General features: G+C 49.8%; 1 protein-coding gene across 1 annotated transcript in view; it reads right to left on the reverse strand.

Annotated features, from left to right (window-relative positions):
- Window positions 1-23,209, reverse strand: part of KCNH2 (potassium voltage-gated channel subfamily H member 2) — a 377,203-nt gene that overhangs the window by 14,222 nt on the left and 339,772 nt on the right. The window contains exons 8-12 of the mRNA XM_075315765.1: window positions 19,186-19,385; window positions 16,411-16,663; window positions 16,138-16,331; window positions 1,579-1,678; window positions 35-301 (exon numbers count right to left, since the gene is read on the reverse strand). Coding sequence (XP_075171880.1) covers window positions 35-301; window positions 1,579-1,678; window positions 16,138-16,331; window positions 16,411-16,663; window positions 19,186-19,385 — 1,014 coding nt within the window. The remainder of the gene's footprint in view (window positions 1-34; window positions 302-1,578; window positions 1,679-16,137; window positions 16,332-16,410; window positions 16,664-19,185; window positions 19,386-23,209) is intronic.

Genomic DNA, 23,209 nt, shown 5'->3' on the forward strand with positions numbered 1-23,209 from the left:
GCCCCGACTCAGCAGAGCTCACCCCGCCCCTTACCTGACAGGTGATTGCACATGTCTCCCCCGCTCTGATCGCCCTCTGCCTCGGCTCCGCTCGCTGCTGTGAAGTTACTGCACGTGGCGTGTGTTGGCGACAGCTCGATGGTGCTGGACACTGGTGCCGGCTGCTCATCATCGCTGGACGCTGGGCTGGACGGGGGGCTACTGTGCTGCTCACCCCAACTCTTATCCTCCGGCACCAGATTGTTCCGGAGCAGCCTGCTCGCCCTCTGACCTTTCCTGACCTCCCCGACATTGTCAGCATCTGTGGACGGAAACAGAAAATGTAGGAGTAAATGTAAGGGGCATTGTAGCATGCTACATCCTACAAATATATACGAGTTGACCCCTCTCCCTTAATTGTGTAGTATTGTCCCCTATTCTGTACTAATGGCCCCTTTCTGGGCCACTTCCTGGTGTATGACCTCATCATGGCTATATCCTGGTATATATATGGCCCCATCCTGGTATGTATGTCCCCATCCTGGTGTATATGTCCCCATCATGGCCTATCCTGGTATTTATGGCCTCATACAGGTATATATGTCTCCATCAAGGCCCCATCCTGGTATATGTCCCCATCATTGTCACATAATGGTGTATGACCTCATCATGACCCCATCCTGGTATAGATGTCCCCATAATGGCCCCATCCTTGTATACATGTCCCCATAATGACACCATCCTGGTTTATGTCCCCATACTGGCCGCACATTGGTACACAGGGGCAGGGGTGTGTACCCCCAGGTGCCGCACACAGTTAAAAAAAAATAAAAATGATTATACTCATGTTCGCCCACTTCCCTGATGTCCTCCTCTGATGATGGCATGCCACAACTTACCAGCGTGTAAGCGGCACAGCGCATGACGTCACTGGGCGCCCACTTCCAGCGTGGTCAGCATATTCTCTGCTCCCCACACCCAGGATTACGGCGTGGGGAGCGGTGAATATTCATAGCCTTAATTGGCGGCCGGCACATCACAGTGCAGGAACCCAACGAGTCTCTGTGCTGCAATGTATTTTAGCTGGATGCACACCCTCGGACGCACATCCAGCTGAAATAGGCGCTGGAGCCGGCAGGCCCCCTGTACCCCCGGGCCAGGTTGCTGCGACCACGATTGTTACGCCCCTGGTGGCGTATGTGGGGACACAGATGTAGTAAAGCGGAGATATCACTGATGGGTTAAATGAACAGTAAGTTTAGATGCCATCCTGTATCTTCTAGTCACATCCAGAGCTGCAATCAAACTTCTCCTGGCCTCAGAATGATGCAGGGAAGGATGGGATGTGAATGCAACTGGGCGCGCTCTGGACCATGCTGTGCGAGCTGGAGGGATGATTTCACCTCCTACAGCACAATAGTGACGTCATCCATCAGCATTGGAAGGCTGCTTTGGATGTGACTGGAGGAGAGGCAATCATGTAACTTCATGATCAGTGTAAACCTTGTATTCAGCCCCCTGGATCAAGGACCTGTCCAAGCAAAATCACGCATGGTGCATGGTTCTGCCACTTGGCTCATAAGTAAGTGCCCCCCTTACCTTTGTCTGTCCGTCTGCGGAATGACAGCTTGCGCCGTCTGAGCTTGTTGAATCCGCTGTCAGACTCCTCGCTGCTCGGAGATCCCGGGATCATGTTGGTCTGAAATTAAAAAATGCAGAAACACTGCGGTGAGCGACGCTATAGTGGAGCTGCACACTTCTGTACGCAGCTCTGGTTGTAACTGGAGTATAAAGTAAGATAAAACTCATATATACCCAGGGTAGCAGACGTTTTGCCTATGTGCAAAATAAATGGCGCAGCCGTTTGCCCACGTGTACTCTATATAAATGGAGAGGTGATATATACAGCGGGCGAAATAAGTATTGAACATGTCACCTGTTCTCTAAGTAAATATCTTTCTAAAGCTGCAATTGATATGAATTTCTCACCAGATGTCGGTAACAACCCATCCAATCCACACAGGCAAAGAAATAAAACAAAAGATATCCAGAAATGATGTGTAATTATGAGAAATGATACAGGGAGAAAGTATTGAACACGTTACTGGCATTCATTCATTTAAGACTTTACAGAAAAGACTTTGTTGGTGATGAAGCTTCCAGACACCTTCTGTATGGAGACACTAGTCGCCTGCATTGCTCAGGTGGATTTTGGCCCATTCTTCCACACACACTCCTCACATCCTGTATGGAGACACTAGTCGCCTGCATTGCTCAGGTGGATTTTGGCCCATTCTTCTGCACACACTCCTCACATCCTGTATGGAGACACTGGTCGCCTGCATTGCTCAGGTGGATTTGGTCCATTCTTCCGCACACACTCCTCACATCCTGTATGGAGACACTAGTCCCTGCATTGCTCAGGTGGATTTGGTCCATTCTTCCACACACACTCCTCACATCCTGTATGGAGACACTAGTCCCTGCATTGCTCAGGTGGATTTTGGTCCATTCTTCGGTACACACTCCTCACATCCTGTATGGAGACACTAGTCGCCTGCATTGCTCAGGTGGATTTTGGCCCATTCTTCCACACACACTCCTCACATCCTGTATGGAGACACTAGTCGCCTGCATTGCTCAGGTGGATTTTGGCCCATTCTTCCACACACACTCCTCACATCCTGTATGGAGACACTAGTCTCCTGCATTGCTCAGGTGGATTTGGCCCATTCTTCCGCACACACTCCTCACATCCTGTATGGAGACACTAGTCACCTGCATTGCTCAGGTGGATTTTGGCCCATTCTTCCTCCGCACACACTCCTCACATCCTGTATGGAGACACTAGTCGCCTGCATTGCTTGGGTGGATTTTGGCCCATTCTTCTGCACACACTCCTCACATCCTGTATGGAGACACTAGTCGCCTGCATTGCTCAGGTGGATTTTGGCCCATTCTTCCTCCGCACACACTCCTCACATCCTGTATGGAGACACTAGTCACCTGCATTGCTCAGGTGGATTTGGCCCATTCTTCCGCACACACTCCTCACATCCTGTATGGAGACACTAGTCACCTGCATTGCTCAGGTGGATTTTGGCCCATTCTTCCTCCGCACACACTCCTCACATCCTGTATGGAGACACTAGTCGCCTGCATTGCTCAGGTGGATTTTGGCCCATTCTTCCGCACACACTCCTCACATCCTGTATGGAGACACTGGTCTCCTGTATTGCTCAGGTGGATTTTGGCCCATTCTTCCACACACACTCCTCACATCCTGTATGGAGACACTAGTCTCCTGCATTGCTCAGGTGGATTTGGCCCATTCTTCCGCACACACTCCTCACATCCTGTATGGAGACACTAGTCACCTGCATTGCTCAGGTGGATTTTGGCCCATTCTTCCTCCGCACACACTCCTCACATCCTGTATGGAGACACTAGTCACCTGCATTGCTCAGGTGGATTTTGGCCCATTCTTCCTCCGCACACACTCCTCACATCCTGTATGGAGACACTAGTCGCCTGCATTGCTTGGGTGGATTTTGGCCCATTCTTCTGCACACACTCCTCACATCCTGTATGGAGACACTAGTCGCCTGCATTGCTCAGGTGGATTTTGGCCCATTCTTCCTCCGCACACACTCCTCACATCCTGTATGGAGACACTAGTCACCTGCATTGCTCAGGTGGATTTGGCCCATTCTTCCGCACACACTCCTCACATCCTGTATGGAGACACTAGTCACCTGCATTGCTCAGGTGGATTTTGGCCCATTCTTCCTCCGCACACACTCCTCACATCCTGTATGGAGACACTAGTCGCCTGCATTGCTCAGGTGGATTTTGGCCCATTCTTCCGCACACACTCCTCACATCCTGTATGGAGACACTGGTCTCCTGTATTGCTCAGGTGGATTTTGGCCCATTCTTCCGCACACACTCCTCACATCCTGTATGGAGACACTAGTCACCTGCATTGCTCAGGTGGATTTGGCCCATTCTTCCGCACACACTCCTCACATCCTGTATGGAGACACTAGTCTCCTGCATTGCTCAGGTGGATTTTGGCCCATTCCTCCGCACACACTCCTCACATCCTGTATGGAGACACTGGTCGCCTGCATTGCTCAGGTGGATTCTGGCCCATTCCTCCACACACACTCCTCATATCCTGCAGGTCCCGGCTCCTGTATGGAGACACTAGTCTCCTGCATTGCTCAGGTGGATTTTGGCCCATTCCTCCACACACACTCCTCATATCCTGCAGGTCCCGGCTCCTTCTATGATCTCTCGGAGCTTTAGTTTCTTCCAGACGTTTTCTATTGGATTCAGCTCTGGTGATCGGCTCGGCCATTCTAGCAGATTTATTTTCTTTCCTTGGCCGTGTGTTTGGGATCATTGTCTTGGTGAAATGTCCTCATACGTTACATCTCCTGGTCGACAGCAGCAGGTTTTTATCAGGTACACTTGCCCTTTAATTCTTCCTTTAATTATATTGAGCTTGCCAGTGCCGTCTGCTGAAAAATAGCCCCACACCATGATGTTTCCACCTCCACACTTCACTGTGTTATGTTCATACAAAAACTCACACAGGAGTAAAGGGAACCCACTAAAAACTGCATCTCACCCTGTTGGTCCCTGTACAGACTAGAGATCCCAACCCTGCAATCCTAAGTGGTTCCTGCAGGGTTGGAATAGTCCTGACCACTGACTAAATGATGGTAACTTGGGCCTATGCTGCCTGATTGGCCATCGAACACTCCCCGTTCCTCCTAAGGAACTGGATGGCAGAGCATTGAGCAAATTACCTACAGATGAGAAGGTGTGCTAAAGAAGAAGGTGATGCCACAGGGAGTAAGAGAAAGAACAAAATACCAGAGGAGGTGAATATTGCTAAAAAATATGCCGCCTACTCACTGACATCAAACATAATATAGGTGCAGAGAGGAAAAAATAAACAGCAGAGAGGTGTCCTAGCTGGCCTTCCACTGACTGGCAGAAACTAACAGCAATATGGATGGTCTTCAAAATGATAATATCACCAGAAGGAAATACCAGCAGGAGGAACGTCTTTAACGCTGCACCCGAAAGGTGATTGGGCAGGCAAATGAGTAAATGGTTACACCTGTTACCCTAAAAGAACTAACGCAAGGATATCAGAAACTAAACACCTGATAGACAATGTGTATCTGCTATGGTCCAACGGACATAGAAGCCAACCACAGACTCAAGGGTTTGAATCCAGACACATGACAGTACCCCCCTTTTAAAAGGGGCCACTGGACCCACAGAGATCCCACACCGAACTCTCTAATTAGGGAATCTACAGCATCAACCCAGGAATTATTCTCCGGGCGGAAACCCTTCTATTTAACGACATACTGAAGGCGAAGTCTGGAACCCAAAACTTGTTCTCATACTCCTTACCCTCCTAAAAAGTCAAACTCAATTATCTCCTGAGGACAGGGCCGGATTATAGGCGGGGCAGGCGGGGCTTCAGCCCCGGGGCCCCCACCAAAAGAGCTTCCAAGGGGGCCCCCACCACCAGGGCCATACTTGCCACCCGTCAGCAATTTTTTTTTTCTTTTCTTCACACCCGCTCCCCCTCCGTTAAGACAGTCTAAATCAGCTGTGTTTTCGGGGGGGGGCACCTACATTTATTTGTATCTGCGTCTCTAAGACGCAAAAACAAGCTGCGGGCACAGGACGCTGATTGACCTCGTAAGTACCATCGTTTGTACTTCCGGGGTCAGAGGTGTGCCTGCTCCCTGCTCTGCTGCGGCGTCCAATGCTGCGGACGTCACAGCAGGACGCCGCCGCGGAGAAGACCCACGCGCGCGGCCGGCCGCGGAGGAGAGGACCCACGCGGGCGGCCGGCTGGCTGGCCGGCCGCGGAGGAGAGGACCCACGTGGGCGGCCGGCTGGCTGGCCGGCCGCGGAGGAGAGGACCCACGCGGGCGGCCGGCTGGCCGGCCGGCCGCGGAGGAGAGGACCCACGCGCGCGGCCGGCCGGCCGCGGAGGAGAGGACCCACGCGCGCGGCCGGCCGCGGAGAAGACCCACGCCGCGGCCAGGAGAGGAGACTAACCGGAGCAGGAGAATGGCCGCGGCACCGGAACAGCAGCAGGACGATGGCGGCCTATACCGGAGCAGCAGGAGGATGGCATCAGAGCAGGTAGGGACAGAGCTGAAGAAAGATGTGTGGTGTGATGCAGAGCTGTGTGGTGTGATGCAAAGCTGTGTGGTGTGATGCAGAGCTGTGTGGTGTGATGCAGAGCTGTGTGGTGTGATGCAGAGCTGTGTGGTGTGATGCAGAGCTGTGTGTGTGATGCAGAGCTGTGTGTGTGAAGCAGAGCTGTGTGTGTGAGTGTGTGTGTGAAAGAGAGCTGTGTGTGTGTGAAGCAGAGCTGTGTGTGAAGCAGAGCTGAAGAAATATGTGTGGTGTGAAGCAGAGCTGTGTGTGTGTGTGTGTCTGTGTGTGAAGCAGAGCTGTGTGTGTGAGTGTGTGTGTGAAGCAGAGCTGTGTGTGTGTGAAGCAGAGCTGTGTGTGAAGCAGAGCTGAAGAAATGTGTGGTGTGAAGCAGAGCTGTGTGTGTGTCTGTGTGTGAAGCAGAGCTGTGTGAGAGTGTGTGTGAAAGAGAGCTGTGTGTGTGTGTGAAGCAGAGCTATGTGTGTGTGTGAAGCAGAGCTGAAGAAATATGTGTGGTGTGAAGCAGAGCTGTGTGTGTGTCTGTGTGTGAAGCAGAGCTGTGTGTGAGTGTGTGTGAAAGAGAGCTGTGTGTGTGTGAAGCAGAGCTGAAGAAATGTGTGGTGTGAAGCAGAGCTGTGTGTGTGTCTGTGTGTGAAGCAGAGCTGTGTGTGTGTCTGTGTGTGAAGCAGAGCTGTGTGTGTGTGAGAGAAGCAGAGCTGAAGAAAGATGTGTGGTGTGAAGCAGAGCTGTGTGTGTGTGAGAGAAGCAGAGCTGAAGAAAGATGTGTGGTGTGAAGCAGAGCTGTGTGTGTGTGAGAGAAGCAGAGCTGAAGAAAGATGTGTGGTGTGAAGCAGAGCTGTGTGTGTGTGTGTGAAGCAGAGCTGAAGAAAGATGTGTGGTGTGAAGCAGAGCTGTGTGTGTGTGTGTGAAGCAGAGCTGAAGAAAGATGTGTGGTGTGAAGCAGAGCTGTGTGTGAAGCAGAGCTGAAGAAAGATGTGTGGTGTGAAGCAGAGCTGTGTGTGAAGCAGAGCTGAAGAAAGATGTGTGGTGTGAAGCAGAGCTGTGTGTGAAGCAGAGCTGAAGAAAGATTTGTGGTGTGAAGCAGAGCTGTGTGTGTGTGTGAAGCAGAGCTGTGTGTGTGTGTGAAGCAGAGCTGAAGAAAGATGTGTGGTGTGAAGCAGAACTGTGTGTGTGAAGCAGAGCTGTGTGATTGAAGCAGAGCTGTGTGTGTGTATATATGAATCAGAGCAGTCTATGCGGCACCCCAGAACTATATGGGTCCCCCAGAGCGCTAAGCCACCCATCCCAGTAATGTGTACGCCACCAGAGCGGTTTGCCACTCCAGTAACGTCTATGCCCCCCCCAGTAATGTCTATGCCCCCTGCCCCTCCTGTAATGTATTTATTGTAGGCCCCAGCCCCTCCTGTGATGTATATACATCAGTGCTGTGTCAGTGTGCATGGTGTGCAGTCATGTCTGTTATTGATGGCCATCATGCAACACAGCCATATGTCCTGGAGGAGCTGAAAACAAGCGGGAGAGGTGAGTGAGGCTGCTTGTGACTTCTCCATATTAACACCTGTAATGCGTCTGTGTCTGCATGTATGTCAGTGTATATGACTGTGCATATATTTGTCTGTTTAAATGTATTTTTGTGAATTTGTCTTCAAATATGTATATGTACGTATGCCTGTATGTGTATGTGTGTGTCTGTGTGTGGATGGGGCCCACTGAGACTCAACCGGGGACCACAAAAACCTGGAGCCGTCCCTGGCTGCCTTAACATTGGGATCAATTAAAAATATGTGAGTAAAGGCCGCTTTACACGCTGCGATATCGGTCCCGATATCGCTAGCGTGCGTACCCGCCCCCATCTGTTGCGCGACACGGGCAAATCGCTGCCCGTGCCGCACAACATCGCCCAGAGCCGTCACACATACTTACCTGTCCGGCGACGTCCCTGTGACCGGCGAACCGCCTCCTTTCTAAGGGGGCGGTCCATGCGGTGTCACAGCGACGCCACTGAAGCGTCACTTAACCGCCGCCCAATAGCAGCGGAGGGGTGGAGATGAGCGGGATGTAACATCCCGCCCACCTCCTTCCTTCTGCATAGCGGCCGGGAGGCAGGTAAGGGGAGCTTCCTCGTTCCTGCGGTGTCACACGGAGCGATGTGTGCTGCCACAGGAACGAGGAACAACTTCGTTACTACTGCAGCAACGATATTAGAGAATGGACCCCCATGTCGCCGATTAGCGATTTTGCACCTTTTTGCAACGATGCAAAATCGCTTATCGGTGTCACACGAAACGGCATCGCTAATGCGGCCGAATGTGCGTCACGAATTCCGTGACCCCAACGACTCCGCATTAGCGATGTCGCAGTGTGTAAAGCCCCCTTTACTCTACTTTCTTTGTATAAGTGACGACTGTGAGTGATCCTGGACTGTATCTGTATTGTACTGTGTGTATAAGTGACGGCTGTGAGTAATCCTGGACTGTATCTGTATTGTACTGTGTGTATAAGTGACGGCTGTGAGTTATCCTGGACTGTATCTGTATTGTAGTCCTGTAAATCTGAATATGGCAGATCAGGGTAAAGGTCCAGTCACACTAAGCAACTTACCAGCGATCCCAACAACGATGGGGATCGCTGGTAAGTTGCTAGGAGGTTGCTGGTGAGATGTCACACTGCGACGCTCCAGCGATCCCACCAGCAACCTGACCTGGCAGGGATCGCTGGAGCGTCGCTACACGAGTTGCTGGTGAGCTCACCAGCAACCAGTGACAAGCCCCCAGCGCCGCGTGGAAGATGCTGCGCTTGGTAACTAAGGTAAATATCGGGTAACCAACCCGATATTTACCTTGGTTACCAGCGCACGCAGCTACACGTGCAGAGAGCAGGAAGCAGCGCACCCGATGTGTGCTGCAGCTACATGTGCACAGAGCAGGGAGCAGCGCACAATGCTTAGCGCTGGCTCCTTGCTCTCCTAGTTACAGCACACATCGGGTTAATTAACCCGATGTGTGCTGCAGCTACATGTGCACAGAGCAGGAGCCGGCACTGACAGTGAGAGCGGTGGAGGCTGGTAACAAAGGTAAATATCGGGTAACCAAGGACAGGGCTTCTTGGTTACCCGATGTTTACATTGGTTACCAGCCTCCGCAGAAGCCGGCTCCTGCTGCCTGCACATTTAGTTGTTGCTGTCTCGCTGTCACACACAGCGATCTGTGCTTCACAGCGGGACAGCAACAACTAAAAAATGGCCCAGGACATTCAGCAACAACCAACGACCTCACAGCAGGGGCCGGGTTGTTGCTGGATGTCACACACAGCAACATCGCTAGCAACGTCACAAAAGTTGTTCGTTAGCAGCGATGTTGCTAGCGATGTTGCTTAGTGTGACGGGGCCTTAAGATACATGTTTATTGGATTTATATCTAAATGCTACAGTTCGTGCTCTACTGTTATGGCTAAAAATGTTAACGTTTATGGGGCCCCCACCAGATTTTCTGCCCAGGGGCCCCCACCAACCTTAATCCGGCCCTGCCTGAGGACCTGACATCCCCTCAATCTTTTGAAGAAGGAATTATTAATCCTCCGTGCAACTAGAAGTTGGAGCTTGACCATCACAGGATTAATGGTTTTAATTGCCCTATATGGACCAAAAACTGGATGAAAAGCCTAGAACAAAAAAAAGGTGAGGTACCGGTAGCAGTAGAGGTGCGGTTATTGAGAGCAAACTCAGCCAGAGGAAGAAAATCCACCCAGTCCTTGATTAGAAGAAACAAAACCTCTTAGATATTGTTCTAAACCTTGGTTCATTCTCTCCGTTTGACCATTAGTCTCGGGATGATAACCTGAAGAGAATGAAAGCTTAATTCCTAACCTGGAGCAAAAGCTAGGCCAAAAGCTAGCCATAAAGTGAACCCCATCGGAAATAAGATTTTTAGGAACACCATGTAACTTCACGAAGTAAGAAAATATTAATGTAGCTAAACTCTTAGCCATAAGCAATTTTGGTAGAGGAACCAAATAAACCATCTTGCTGAAATGGTCCACCACCACCCATACCAGTGTATTACCACCAGAATTAGGCAAATCCGTGACAAAATCCATGAAAAAAATGAGTCCAAGGTTGAAAGGGAACCTCATTAGAGCCTGTTGGGGCTTCACGAGAGGCTTTAGGCGGGATTTGCACGTTGCGACATCGGTAACAATGTGTTACCGACGCTGCAGCGATAGTCCCCACCCCCGTCGCAGGTGCGATATCTTGTGATTGCTGGCGTAGCGAACATTATCGCTACGCCAGCTTCACATGCACTCACCTGTCCTGCGACGTCGCTCTGGCCGGCGATCCGCCTCCTTCCTAATGGGGTGGGTCGTGCGGCGTCACACGGCAGGCGGCCAATAGAAGCGGAGGGGCGGAGATGAGCAGGATGTAAACATATCACCCACCTCCTTCCTTCCTAAGGGGGTGGGTCGTGCGGCGTCACACGGCAGGCGGCCAATAGAAGCAGAGGGGCGGAGATGAGCAGGATGTAAACATCCTGTCCACCTCCTTCCTTCCGCATTGCAGCCGGGACGCATGTAGGAGATGTTCCTCGCTCCTGCGGCTTCATACACAGCGATGTGTGTTGCCGCTGGAACAAGGAACAACATCGTACCTGTCGCTGCACCGGCATTATAGAAATGTCGGACCCTACACCGATCATACGATAACGACGCTTTTGCGCTCGTTAATCGTATCAAAAAGGATTTGCACACTACAATATCGACTGCGACGCCGGATGTGCGTCACTTTCGATTTGACCCCACCGACATCGCACCTGCGATGTCGTAGTGTGCAAAGCCCGCCTTAGACTTTTTGTAAACACTGCACTTAGGGACATACTTGTCAACATACTTTTCGAGCACTCTGCCACCAAAAGGACCAAGAAACCGCTCTCCTGGTGGCAGAGGAACCAGGATGATCAGCCAACAAAGAGTCATGCACTTCGTTACGAAGAGAGGACGGCACAAACAGTTTGCCAGTTTGCCCTCCGGAGCATCAACCTGCTCTTCCACAATGAGCTGTCTGAGATCAATCCCCAAAACATCCACCACCCCTTCACTAAGAATTTTGACTGGATTTTAGTCCCTCAATTCTAAAACAAAAGTATGTGACAAAGCATCAGCCTTAACATGCTTAGTACCAGGGAGATATGTCACAGAGAAATCAAACCGACTGAAAAAAGGGCCCACTGGGCCTGTCTAGTATTCAAGCATTTAGCCGCGTCAATATACAGTTCATTTTTGTGATCAGTAAAGACAGATAATTTATGTCTAGCCCCCTCCAAACAATGCCTCCATTCCACAAAAGCTCTAAACATGAGTTCCCAATCACCTATTTCATAACTGGACTCTTCTTCTGAGAATTTCCGAGAGTAAAACAGCACAAGGACGAGAGTAACTGACCTTCTGTGAAAGAATGGCACCCATCCCAACAGAAGAGGCATCTACCTCAGCCACAAAAGACAAATAAACAGCAGGGTGATTGAGGACTGAAGATTTAGAAAAATCTGTCTTGAGAGTCGCAAAGGCATCCATAGCCTCAGTAGATCGAGAGGAAAAGTCAGTCCCCTTCTTGGTCATATCAGTAAGAGGTTTGAGTATGACAGAGAAGTTCTTAATGAACTTACGGTAATAATTATCAGCAAAACCTAAGAACCTCTGCAAAGCTTTTACATTAGTAGGTTGTACCCAATCAAGGATGGCCTGTACCTTAACGGGATCCACCTGAAAAGCTTTAGCATAAACTAAATGACCCAAAAACTGAATCTGCTGCACCTCAAATTGACACTTCTCTTGTTTGGCAAATATATAGTTGACAAGAAGAACTTGAAGCACCTGCTGAACATGCTCCTGATGCTCCTCACGAGAACCTGAGTATATCAAGATATCATCCAAGTATATCACAACAAATCTACCGACTAGAGAAGAAGCAATATCATTTATGAAGTTCTGAAACCCTGCTGGAGCATTGGTCAAATCGAATGGCATCCCCAAATTTTCAAAGTGACCCTTGGGTGTACTGAAGGCATTCTTCCACTCATCACCTTGGTGAACACGTATGAGGCTATATGCTCCTCTCACATTTAGTTTAGAAAACCACTTGGCACCCACTAGCTGATTAAACAGATCAGGAATAAGAGGTAGTGGGTATGGATTACATAATAGTAATATTATTAATCTCTCTAAAATCCAAGCAAGGACGCAACCCTCCATCTTTTTGTAAATAAAGAAAAATCCCACGGTGACTAGTGAGGTGGAAGGCCTTATGTGACTATTTCTAAAGTACTCTTTCAAGGCATCTCTGTAGTGCCGACATCCGTGCACTGACTACGCCTTACTCACCGCCCCAGCCGGGTCGTCTCCTCCCCCGCACATCCATGTGTGCTGCTGCTTGCTTCCCCTCCCAAGGCCTGTGCACGCTGCCCAGGTCTCCCGGGAGAGTGCTTAAGGCACGTGTGTGCGCACTGGCCCTTCTCTTAAAGGGCAGTGTGCAATTTGCAGGAAATGCTTCTCAGCCTATTGCTGAGAGGCACTGTGTGTTTAAGGCACCCTCCCATTAGGGGAGATGCCTGCGCAACATCTTTAGTTAGTGAGTGTCTTGTCTGTCTAGCTAGTTGTCAGGTCCCATTATTCCCATGTCCATCACCTGTACCTGAGTCTGTCTTCACATACCTATCTATCCCTGTCGTGCCCACTATACCTGTTTGTATCCATCTGCCTTGTCTGCCTCAGACATGCCATATGTACCTACATGCACCTGTGCCTATATCAGAGTCCTTCACTGCCCTGGGAGTGGTACCTAGCGTCCAGTGCCGGTGTGGTAACCTGGTGGCTTCTTTCACCTGCACCCGTCTCTCGTTGGTGGGTCCCCGTGGCTTGGAGCGTCTGGGGGTCCCCTCCTGGTAGTCTCTCAGTCTTAGTCCGTATGACAGGTAGCTTGAAACCTGTGGGGTCGGTTCCTCTTGTCCTGTTCCCCGGTTCTCCCGTTGCTACTGTGTCCCGAACTTTACGGTCGGTGAGGTCCTGGATGGTCCCCTCACTGTGCAGATTTTATCAGGTCTGCCTGGAGCGTTTGCCTGACCTAGGATTCTGTACCCCGTCGGTGCTATGGTTCCGGGAGTACTCCACCAGTAACCACACGCCTGGGCCCTCAGGTCACTGTTACACTCTCCTGTCAGTGCGGTTACGTCTGTCTCCTTTCACTTCCACTTACTGACTGTCTGACCCCACCTACCTGGATGTCGTCTAGTGGACTGGATCAGCTCCACCTCTAGGTCGCCATCCATTGGGTCCAACCATAGCCTGTCACCAGTCTTTGGGAATGGGGATAAACAAAGATTAAAATGTGTTTTGCTGTTACCGACACTGGTCTTCTGGGTCCCTGGGGGTAGGCCCTGTATCTTTGACAGGATGCAGTACCTTGTACCTCCTGATGTCTTCGGGGGCACTACACATGCATGAGCGATAACTTCAGACCTTTACTATCAGTGTTCTTGCATATTAGTGATTTATGTTTCTCTTTATCCTTAAAAAAATCATTATTGTATCTGAAACACTTAATCCTGTTCTGCTGCAGTATAGACAGAAAGGAGCAGGTGATCCAGGTGCAGCTCCCTCCGTGGACTCTGCAAGACCCAATTTACATGGGTTCTCCGGCCTCAACAGGATGAATAGAGGGAGAAGTCACTGAAAACCCCTCAAAATGTACTCTTCACCCTAAGACGTCTGTCCAAATGCTCTGCCAGTTACAAAGCTTCTTCCAGGGACAACAGGGAGGGACTATAAACCATCATATCTTGTATCTGACTACAAAGACCTTGGCAGAATTGACTGTGGAGAGCTGGGTCATTCCAGGAGGACTTCACTGCCCAGCGTCTGAACTGAGAGCAGTAGTCCTCCACTTTACAATTTCAACTGACCCTGCCGGTTCCTGTACAAACTAGAGAACCCAATGCCGCAGTTCCCAGTGGTTCCTGCGTGATTTGGAGTAGCCCTGACCACAAAGTAAACAATGGCAACTCGGGCCTATGCTGCCTGATTGGCCATCGAGCACTTCTCTGCTATCCAGTTCTTTAGGAGGCACGTGAGTGTAAAAATTATCTACAGAAGAGAAGGTGTGCTGAACTGGAAAGTGATCTCAGAGAAAGACCAAGAACAAAATACCAGAGAAGGTGAATATTGCTAAAGACTATGCCGCCTACTCACTGACAACAAACATACGATGGGTGCACAATGGAGAACAAAAACCGCAGAGAGAAATCTCCAACCTGGCATTTCACTGACTGGGCTGGACTTCCAAATGAGAACATGACCATCAGGAGTAACATATTTAAAGCCGCACCCAAAAGGTGATTGGGCAGGCAAACGAGTAAATGAGTACACCTGTTCCCCTAAAACAACTAAAGCAAGGAAAGAAAGCATAAACTAAACACCTGAAGAAAAGGTGTATCTGCTGTGGTCCAGCGGTCAGCGAAACCAACCACAGACTCAAGGGTTCAAATCCAGAGGCATGTCACACTGTTGTTGTTTTTTGGGGTGATTTGCCTTTTGGCCTCCAAACATGGTGTATATTTGGAATCCAAACAATTCAATTTTAATCTCATCTGACCAGACTATATTTTCCAGTATTTCCCAGGCTTCTCTAAATGTTGTTGAGTAATCTTTCAAAGCCTTGAACCTGCTTTTTGTTTAGCAATGGAGTCTTGCGTGGTGAGCGTGCACACAGGAGCGTGCATACAGGAGCGTGTATACAGGAGCGTGCATACAGGAGCGTGCACACAAGAGCGTGCATACAGGAGCGTGCATACAGGAGAGTGCATACAGGAGCGTGCATACAGGAGCGTGCATACAGGAGCGTGCATACAGGAGCGTGCATACAGGAGCGTGCATACAGGAGCGTGCATACAGGAGCGTGCACACAGGAGCGTGCATAAAGGAGCGTGTATACAGGAGCGTGCATACAGGAGCGTGCATACAGGAGCGTGTATACAGGAGCGTGCATACAGGAGCGTGCACACAGGAGCGTGCATACAGGAGCGTGCATAAAGGAGCGTGTATAAAGGAGCGTGTATACAGGAGCGTGCATACAGGAGCGTGCACACAAGAGCGTGCATACAGGAGCGTGCATACAGGAGTGTGCATACAGGAGCTTGCACACAGGAGCGTGCATACAGGCCATAGAGGGGAGTGCAATACTTATTGTTTTCTTTGAAACAATTGTATCTGTTAATTCCAGGTCTTTCTGTAGCCTCCAGAGGTGGTCCTTGGCTCTTGGACAACTCTTCTGACAATGCTTTTCACTCCTGTGTCTGAAATCTTGTGGGGAGCACCTGGTCATGGTCATGGCCAGTATATTGTGAAATGATGTTCTTTCCACTTACGGACTATGGCCTCAACAGTACCTTATGTAGTTTATAAATTATTCTGTAACCAATGACATCAGCATATATTGCAACAATAAGGTTGTGAAGGTCTTGAGACAGCTCACTGGTTTTACCCACCATGAGATGTTTCTTGTGTGGCTCCTTGGTAATGAGACCTTTTTATAGGCCATCAGTTGAACCAGCTGATATTATATTTCACTAAGATGCAGGATTGCTTTCTGATTACTGATAGATTTCTGTTGCTGTCATCACGTTCCATTTCTTATTGCACCTCTCTTTCTTCACGTGTCCAATACTATTTATGTGTGTCATTTCTCATTATTACACATGACTTGGTTTATGGACATCTATGGTTTGATTTCTTTGCCTTTGTGGATTGGATGGGTTGTTACCGACATCTGGTTAGAAACTCATGTCAATAGCCCCTTTAGAAATATATTTACTTAGAACATTTATTTCCCCAGCTGTATACCCCGGTGATGCCATGACCGCCCTATGAGGCCTGTGATTTGCTAGTTACACTCACGTCTCGCAGGTTAAAGGTGATCTCTAAGCTGGACCAGAAGTAGTCGGAGAATTCGGGATACATGTCCAGCACTTCCAGCAAGTCTTCCCGGTGAATCTTGTGAAGGTCGCAGTAGGTCAAGGCTCGGACGTCGGCGTTGGACTTTCCGGGCCGAGCGTACAGATTGAGTGGTTCTCCAAATATATCGTTCTTCCCTGTGGAGACAGTGACATGGTCAGGAAGGCGCACTGCACAGACAGAGGGGCCCGATACAGGCGGCTATTCAATACTCACCCAGTATGGCAACCACCACATCCCCACGTAAAATCTCAATGGATCCCCTGGACAGGAAGTAAAGAGCAGTGAGAACATCGCCCGCATGCACCAGGGTGTCCCCAGGAGGGGCATGGGTAGTCTTAAACTTCATGGCCAGGGCCCGCAAACAGCCTTTTGTGGCTCCTTTGAAAGGTTTACAGTTCTGAAGAAGACTTCTGTTCAGATGGAGACAAATGTCCGCCTGGAGGCACTCGGGGAATCCCTTCAAGACCTGGGGATGGGGACACAAAATAAGTATGAGAAGGACGGGAAGAGGGGAACCAAGACCATATACCAACGTATGGGAGATGGCAAACAGCAAGGGTGGCAAGGGAAGGCACAGAATGGCGGAGGAAAGACAGGAGGACATGAGTGATGGAGGGGACAGGAGACAGGTGGATATGAGTGATGGAGGGGACAGGAGACAGGAGGACATGAGTGATGGAGGGGACAGGAGACAGGACATGAGTGATGGAGGGGACAGGAGACAGGAGGACATGAGTGATGGAGGGGACAGGAGACAGGACATGAGTGATTGAGGGGACAGGAGACAGGAGGACATGAGTGATGGAGGGGACAGGAGACAGGAGGACATGAGTGATGGAGGGGACAGGAGACAGGACATGAGTGATTGAGGGGACAGGAGACAGGAGGACATGAGTGATGGAGGGGACAGGAGACAGGAGGACATGAGTGATGGAGGGGACAGGAGACAGGAGGACATGAGTGATGGAGGGGACAGGAGACAGGAGGACATGAGTGATGGAGGGGACAGAAGGCAGGAGGACATGAGTGATGGAGGGGACAGGAGACAGGAGGACATGAGTGATGGAGGGGACAGAAGGCAGGAGGACATGAGTGATGGAGGGGACAGAAGGCAGGAGAACATGAGTGATGGAGGGGACAGAAAACAGGAGGACATGAGTGATGGAGGGGACAGAAGACAGGAGGACATGAGTGATGGAGGGGACAGAAGACAGGAGGACATGAGTGATGGAGGGGACAGAAGGCAGGAGAGCATGAGTGATTGAGGGGACAGAAGACAGGAGGACATGAGTGATGGAGGGGACAGAAGACAGGAGGACATGAGTGATGGAGGGGACAGAAGACAGGAGGACATGAGTGATGGAGGGGACAGAAGGCAGGAGAGCATGAGTGATTGAGGGGACAGAAGGGAGGAGAGCATGAGTGATGGAGGGGACAGAAGACAGGAGGACATGAGTGATGGAGGGGACAAGAGACAGGAGGACATGAGTGATGGAGGGGACAGAAGACAGGTGGATATGAGTGATGGAGGGGACAGGAGACAGGAGGACATGAGTGATGGAGGGGACAGAAGACAGGTGGATATGAGTGATGGAGGGGACAGGAGACAGGAGGACATGAGTGATGGAGGGGACAGAAGACAGATGGACATGAGTGATCGAGGGGACAGGAGACAGGAAAACATGAGTGATTGAGGGACAGGAGACAGAAGAGCATGAGTGATGGAGGGGACAGAAGACAGGTGGATATGAGTGATGGAGGGGACAAGAGACAGGAGGACATGAGTGATGGAGGGGACAGGAGAGCATGAGTGATTGAGGGGACAGAAGACAGGAGGACATGAGTGATGGAGGGGACAGAAGGCAGGAGAACATGAGTGATGGAGGGGGCAGGAGAAAGGAGGACATGAGTGATGGAGGGGACAGGAGACAGGAGAGCATGAGTGATTGAGGGGACAGAAGGCAGGAGAGCATGAGTGATTGAGGGGACAGAAGACAGGAGGACATGAGTGATTGAGGGGACAGAAGACAGGTGGATATGAGTGATGGAGGGGACAGAAGACAGGAGGACATGAGTGATGGAGGGGACAGGAGGACATGAGTGATGGAGGGGACAGGAGACAGGAGGACATGAGTGATGGAGGGGACAGAAGACAGGTGGACATGAGTGATGGAGGGGACAGGAGACAGGAAAACACGAGTGATTGAGGGACAGGAGAGCATGAGTGATGGAGGGGACAGAAGACAAGAGAGCATGAGTGATTGAGGGACAGGAGACAGGAGAGCATGAGTGATGGAGGGGACAGAAGACAAGAGAGCATGAGTGATGGAGGGGACAGAAGACAGGTGGATATGAGTGATGGAGGGGACAAGAGACAGGAGGACATGAGTGATGGAGGGGACAGAAGACAGGTGGATATGAGTGATGGAGGGGACAGGAGGACATGAGTGATGGAGGGGACAGGAGGACATGAGTGATGGAAATTACAGGAGGACAAGAGTTAATGGAGGAGACAGGAGGACATGAGTGATTGAGGGGACAAGAGAGAGGAGGACATGAGTGATGGAGGGGACAGAAGACAGGTGGATATGAGTGATGGAGGGGACAGGAGGACATGAGTGATGGAGGGGACAGGAGGACATGAGTGATGGAAATTACAGGAGGACAAGAGTTAATGGAGGAGACAGGAGGACATGAGTGATTGAGGGGACAAGAGAGAGGAGGACATGAGTGATTGAGGGGACAGAAGACAAGAGGACATGATTGAGATGAAAGAAGACAGGAGGACATGAGTGACTGAGGGGGAAGTAAACAGGGGTACATAAGAGACTGAGGACAGAATACAGGAGGACATGAGTGATGGTGAGGATAAATGACAGGAGCACATGAGTACTTGTGAGGACAGAAGACTGGAGGGCATGAGTGATGGTCAATACAAAAGACAAAGGTTAAAGGATAGGTTGGAGGACACAGTAGAGCAGCACTCACTGCATTCATGTCGATACCGTTAGTATAAGACCACGCATGTTGGAAATACTCCTCTAATCGCTGTCGCAAGGGGTTAGGAATCTGATGGAAACGTATGAACTCGCGGACACGCAGCATCTGGGTGTGGTACCGGGCAGTGCCAGAGTACAGGCGCTGGATGATTGCAGACACATTCCCAAAAATACTGGCATACATGAGCGCTGTGGAAACAAGAGAGCAGAGTTAGGAAAAAACATATAACACAGGATGTGACTCACTAATGTAATGTATGTACACAGTGACTGCACCAGCAGAATAGTGAGTGCAGCTCTGGAGTATAATACAGGAGGTAACTCAGGATCAGTAATGTAATGTATATACACAGTGACTGCACCAGCAGAATAGTGAGTGCAGCTCTGGAGTATAATACAGGAGGTAACTCAGGATCAGTAATGTAATGTATGTACACAGTGACTGCACCAGCAGAATAGTGAGTGCGGCTCTGGAGTATAATACAGGGGGTAACTCAGGATCAGTAATGTAATGTATGTACACAGTGACTGCACCAGCAGAATAGTGAGTGCAACTCTGGAGTATAATACAGGAGGTAACTCAGGAGCAGTAATGTAATGTATGTACACAGTGACTGCACCAGCAGAATAGTGAGTGCAGCTCTGGGGTATAATACAGGGGGTAACTCAGGATCAGTAATGTAATGTATGTACACAGTGACTGCACCAGCAGAATAGTGAGTGCAGCTCTGGGGTATAATACAGGAGGTAACTCAGCATCAGTAATGTAATATATGTACACAGTGACTCCACCAACAGAATAGTGAGTGCAGCTCTGGAGTATAATAAAGGAGGTAACTCAGGATCAGTAATGTAATGTATGTGCACAGTGACTGCACCAGCAGAATAGTGAGTGGAGCTCTGGAGTATAATACAGGAGGTAACTCAGGATCAGTAATGTATGTACACAGTGACTGCACCAACAGAATAGTGAGTGCAGCTCTGGAGTATAATAAAGGAGGTAACTCAGGATCAGTAATGTAATGTATGTGCACAGTGACTGCACCAGCAGAATAGTGAGTGCAGCTCTGGAGTATAATACAGGAGGTAACTCAGGATCAGTAATGTATGTACACAGTGACTGCACCAGCAGAATAGTGAGTGCAGCTCTGGAGTATAATACAGGAGGTAACTCAGGATTAGTAATGTATGTACACAGTGACTGCACCAGCAGAATAGTGAGTGCAGCTCTGGAGTATAATACAGGAGGTAACTCAGGATCAGTAATGTATGTACACAGTGACTGCACCAGCAGAATAGTGAGTGCAGCTCTGGAGGATAATACAGGAGGTAACTCAGGATTAGTAATGTATGTACACAGTGACTGCACCAGCAGAATAGTGAGTGCAGCTCTGGAGTATAATACAGGAGGTAACTCAGGATCAGTAATGTAACGTATGTACACAGTGACTGCACCAGCTGAATAGTGAGTGCAGCTCTGGAGTATAATACAGGAGGTAACTCAGGATCAGTAATGTAATGTATGTACACAGTGACTGCACCAGCAGAATAGTGAGTGCAGCTCTGGGGTATAATACAGGAGGAAACTCAGAATACTTATAGATATTGTTACTAATTTTAGCTTATAAAAGTGTGCCCAACGGTGAAGATATAGTGAAAAAAAAAATCCTTTGGCTGTGACATATAACTGCAGTAAAATATTGTTTCCTATGCTGAGAACATTCTCCTGTAAAACCCTCCTGGCAGTGCCTGTACTTGCACCTTCTGGCCACTAGGTGGCAGTGCAGCTCAATTTATAAATAATAAATAATCTCATGGAAAATCAATAAGCAGAATCCACTTTGGAGGAAAGTTGTGCAGGAGCATAAATCTCTGCCCCCGGGTGCAGCTTTGGATGTGATATTTACAATTCAACATAGAAATAAAAAACAAAACACGACGCCGTTGAGACGAAGCGGCAGCAAATGTCGTCCTCTGGGTGCTGGGGAATTGTAATGAGTGCACGAGGCAGAGAATGGCAAGAAGAGCTGGAGCGGTGCAGGACCAGCCTGTATATGAGGGGCAGAACGCCAAATGTCCTTAATGAACGAGGCACACGGCACGTGAAGCCACTTTTCTGCCTCCGATGGGCGCCACTCCAGTCACCAGCATTGCTCCAAGTTTGGGCTGATGTGCAGCATGGGGCGGAGGTCACACTAGAGAGTATGGAGGTCACACCAGAGAGTATGGAGGCCACACTAGAGAGTATGGAGGCCACACCAGAGAGTATGGAGGCCACACCAGAGAGTATGGAGGCCACACCAGAGAGTATGGAGGCCACACTAGAGAGTATGGAGGTCACACCAGAGAGGGATGAGGTCACACTAGAGAGTATGGAGGCCACACCAGAGAGGGATGAGGTCACACTAGAGAGTATGGAGGCCACACCAGAGAGTATGGAGGCCACACTAGAGAGTATGGAGACCACACTAGAGAGCATAAAGGTCACACCAGAGAGTATGGAGGTCACACCAGAGAGTATGGAGGCCACACTAGAGAGTATGGAGGTCACACCAGAGAGGGATGAGGTCACACTAGAGAGTATGGAGGCCACACCAGAGAGGGATGAGGTCACACTAGAGAGTATGGAGGCCACACCAGAGAGTATGGAGGCCACACTAGAGAGTATGGAGACCACACTAGAGAGCATAAAGGTCACACCAGAGAGTATGGAGGTCACACCAGAGAGTATGGAGGTCACACTAGAGAGTATGGAGGTCACACCAGAGACTATGGAGGCCACACCAGAGAGTATGGAGGTCACACCAGAGAGTATGGAGGTCACACTAGAGAGTATGGAGGTCACACCAGAGAGTATGGAGGTCACACCAGAGAGTATGGAGGTCACACCAGAGAGTATGGAGGTCACACCAGAGAGTATGGAGGTCACACTAGAGAGTATGGAGGTCACACCAGAGAGTATGGAGGCCACACCAGAGAGTATGGAGGTCACACCAGAGAGTATGGAGACCACACAAGAGAGCATAAAGGTCACACCAGAGAGTATGGAGGTCACACCAGAGAGTATGGAGGTCACACTAGAGAGTATGGAGGTCACACCAGAGACTATGGAGGCCACACCAGAGAGTATGGAGGTCACACCAGAGAGTATGGAGGTCACACTAGAGAGTATGGAGGTCACACCAGAGAGTATGGAGGCCACACCAGAGAGTATGGAGGTCACACCAGAGAGTATGGAGATCACACCAGAGAGTATGGAGGTCACACCAGAGAGTATGGAGATCACACTAGAGAGTATGGAGATCACACTAGAGAGTATGGAGGCCACACCAGAGAGTATGGAGATCACACCAGAGAGTATGGAGGTCACACCAGAGAGTATGGAGGCCACACCAGAGAGTATGGAGATCACACCAGAGAGTATGGAGGCCACACCAGAGAGTATGGAGATCACACCAGAGAGTATGGAGATCACACTAGAGAGTATGAAGATCACACTAGAGAGTATGGAGATCACACTAGAGAGTATGGAGGCCACACCAGAGAGTATGGAGATCACACCAGAGAGTATGGAGGTCACACCAGAGAGTATGGAGGCCACACCAGAGAGTATGGAGATCACACCAGAGAGTATGGAGGTCACACCAGAGAGTATGGAGATCACACCAGAGAGTATGGAGGCCACACCAGAGAGTATGGAGATCACACCAGAGAGTATGGAGATCACACTAGAGAGTATGAAGATCACACTAGAGAGTATGGAGATCACACTAGAGTATGGAGGCCACACCAGAGAGTATGGAGGCCACACCAGAGAGTATGGAGATCACACCAGAGAGTATGGAGATCACACCAGAGAGTATGGAGATCACACTAGAGAGTATGGAGATCAAACCAGAGAGTATGGAGGCCACACCAGAGAGTATGGAGATCACACCAGAGAGTATGGAGATCACACTAGAGAGTATGGAGATCACACCAGAGAGTATGGAGGCCACACCAGAGAGTATGGA

Source organism: Anomaloglossus baeobatrachus, chromosome 6, assembly GCF_048569485.1.
Source record: "Anomaloglossus baeobatrachus isolate aAnoBae1 chromosome 6, aAnoBae1.hap1, whole genome shotgun sequence".
In the NCBI taxonomy this organism is placed as follows: domain Eukaryota; kingdom Metazoa; phylum Chordata; class Amphibia; order Anura; family Aromobatidae; genus Anomaloglossus; species Anomaloglossus baeobatrachus.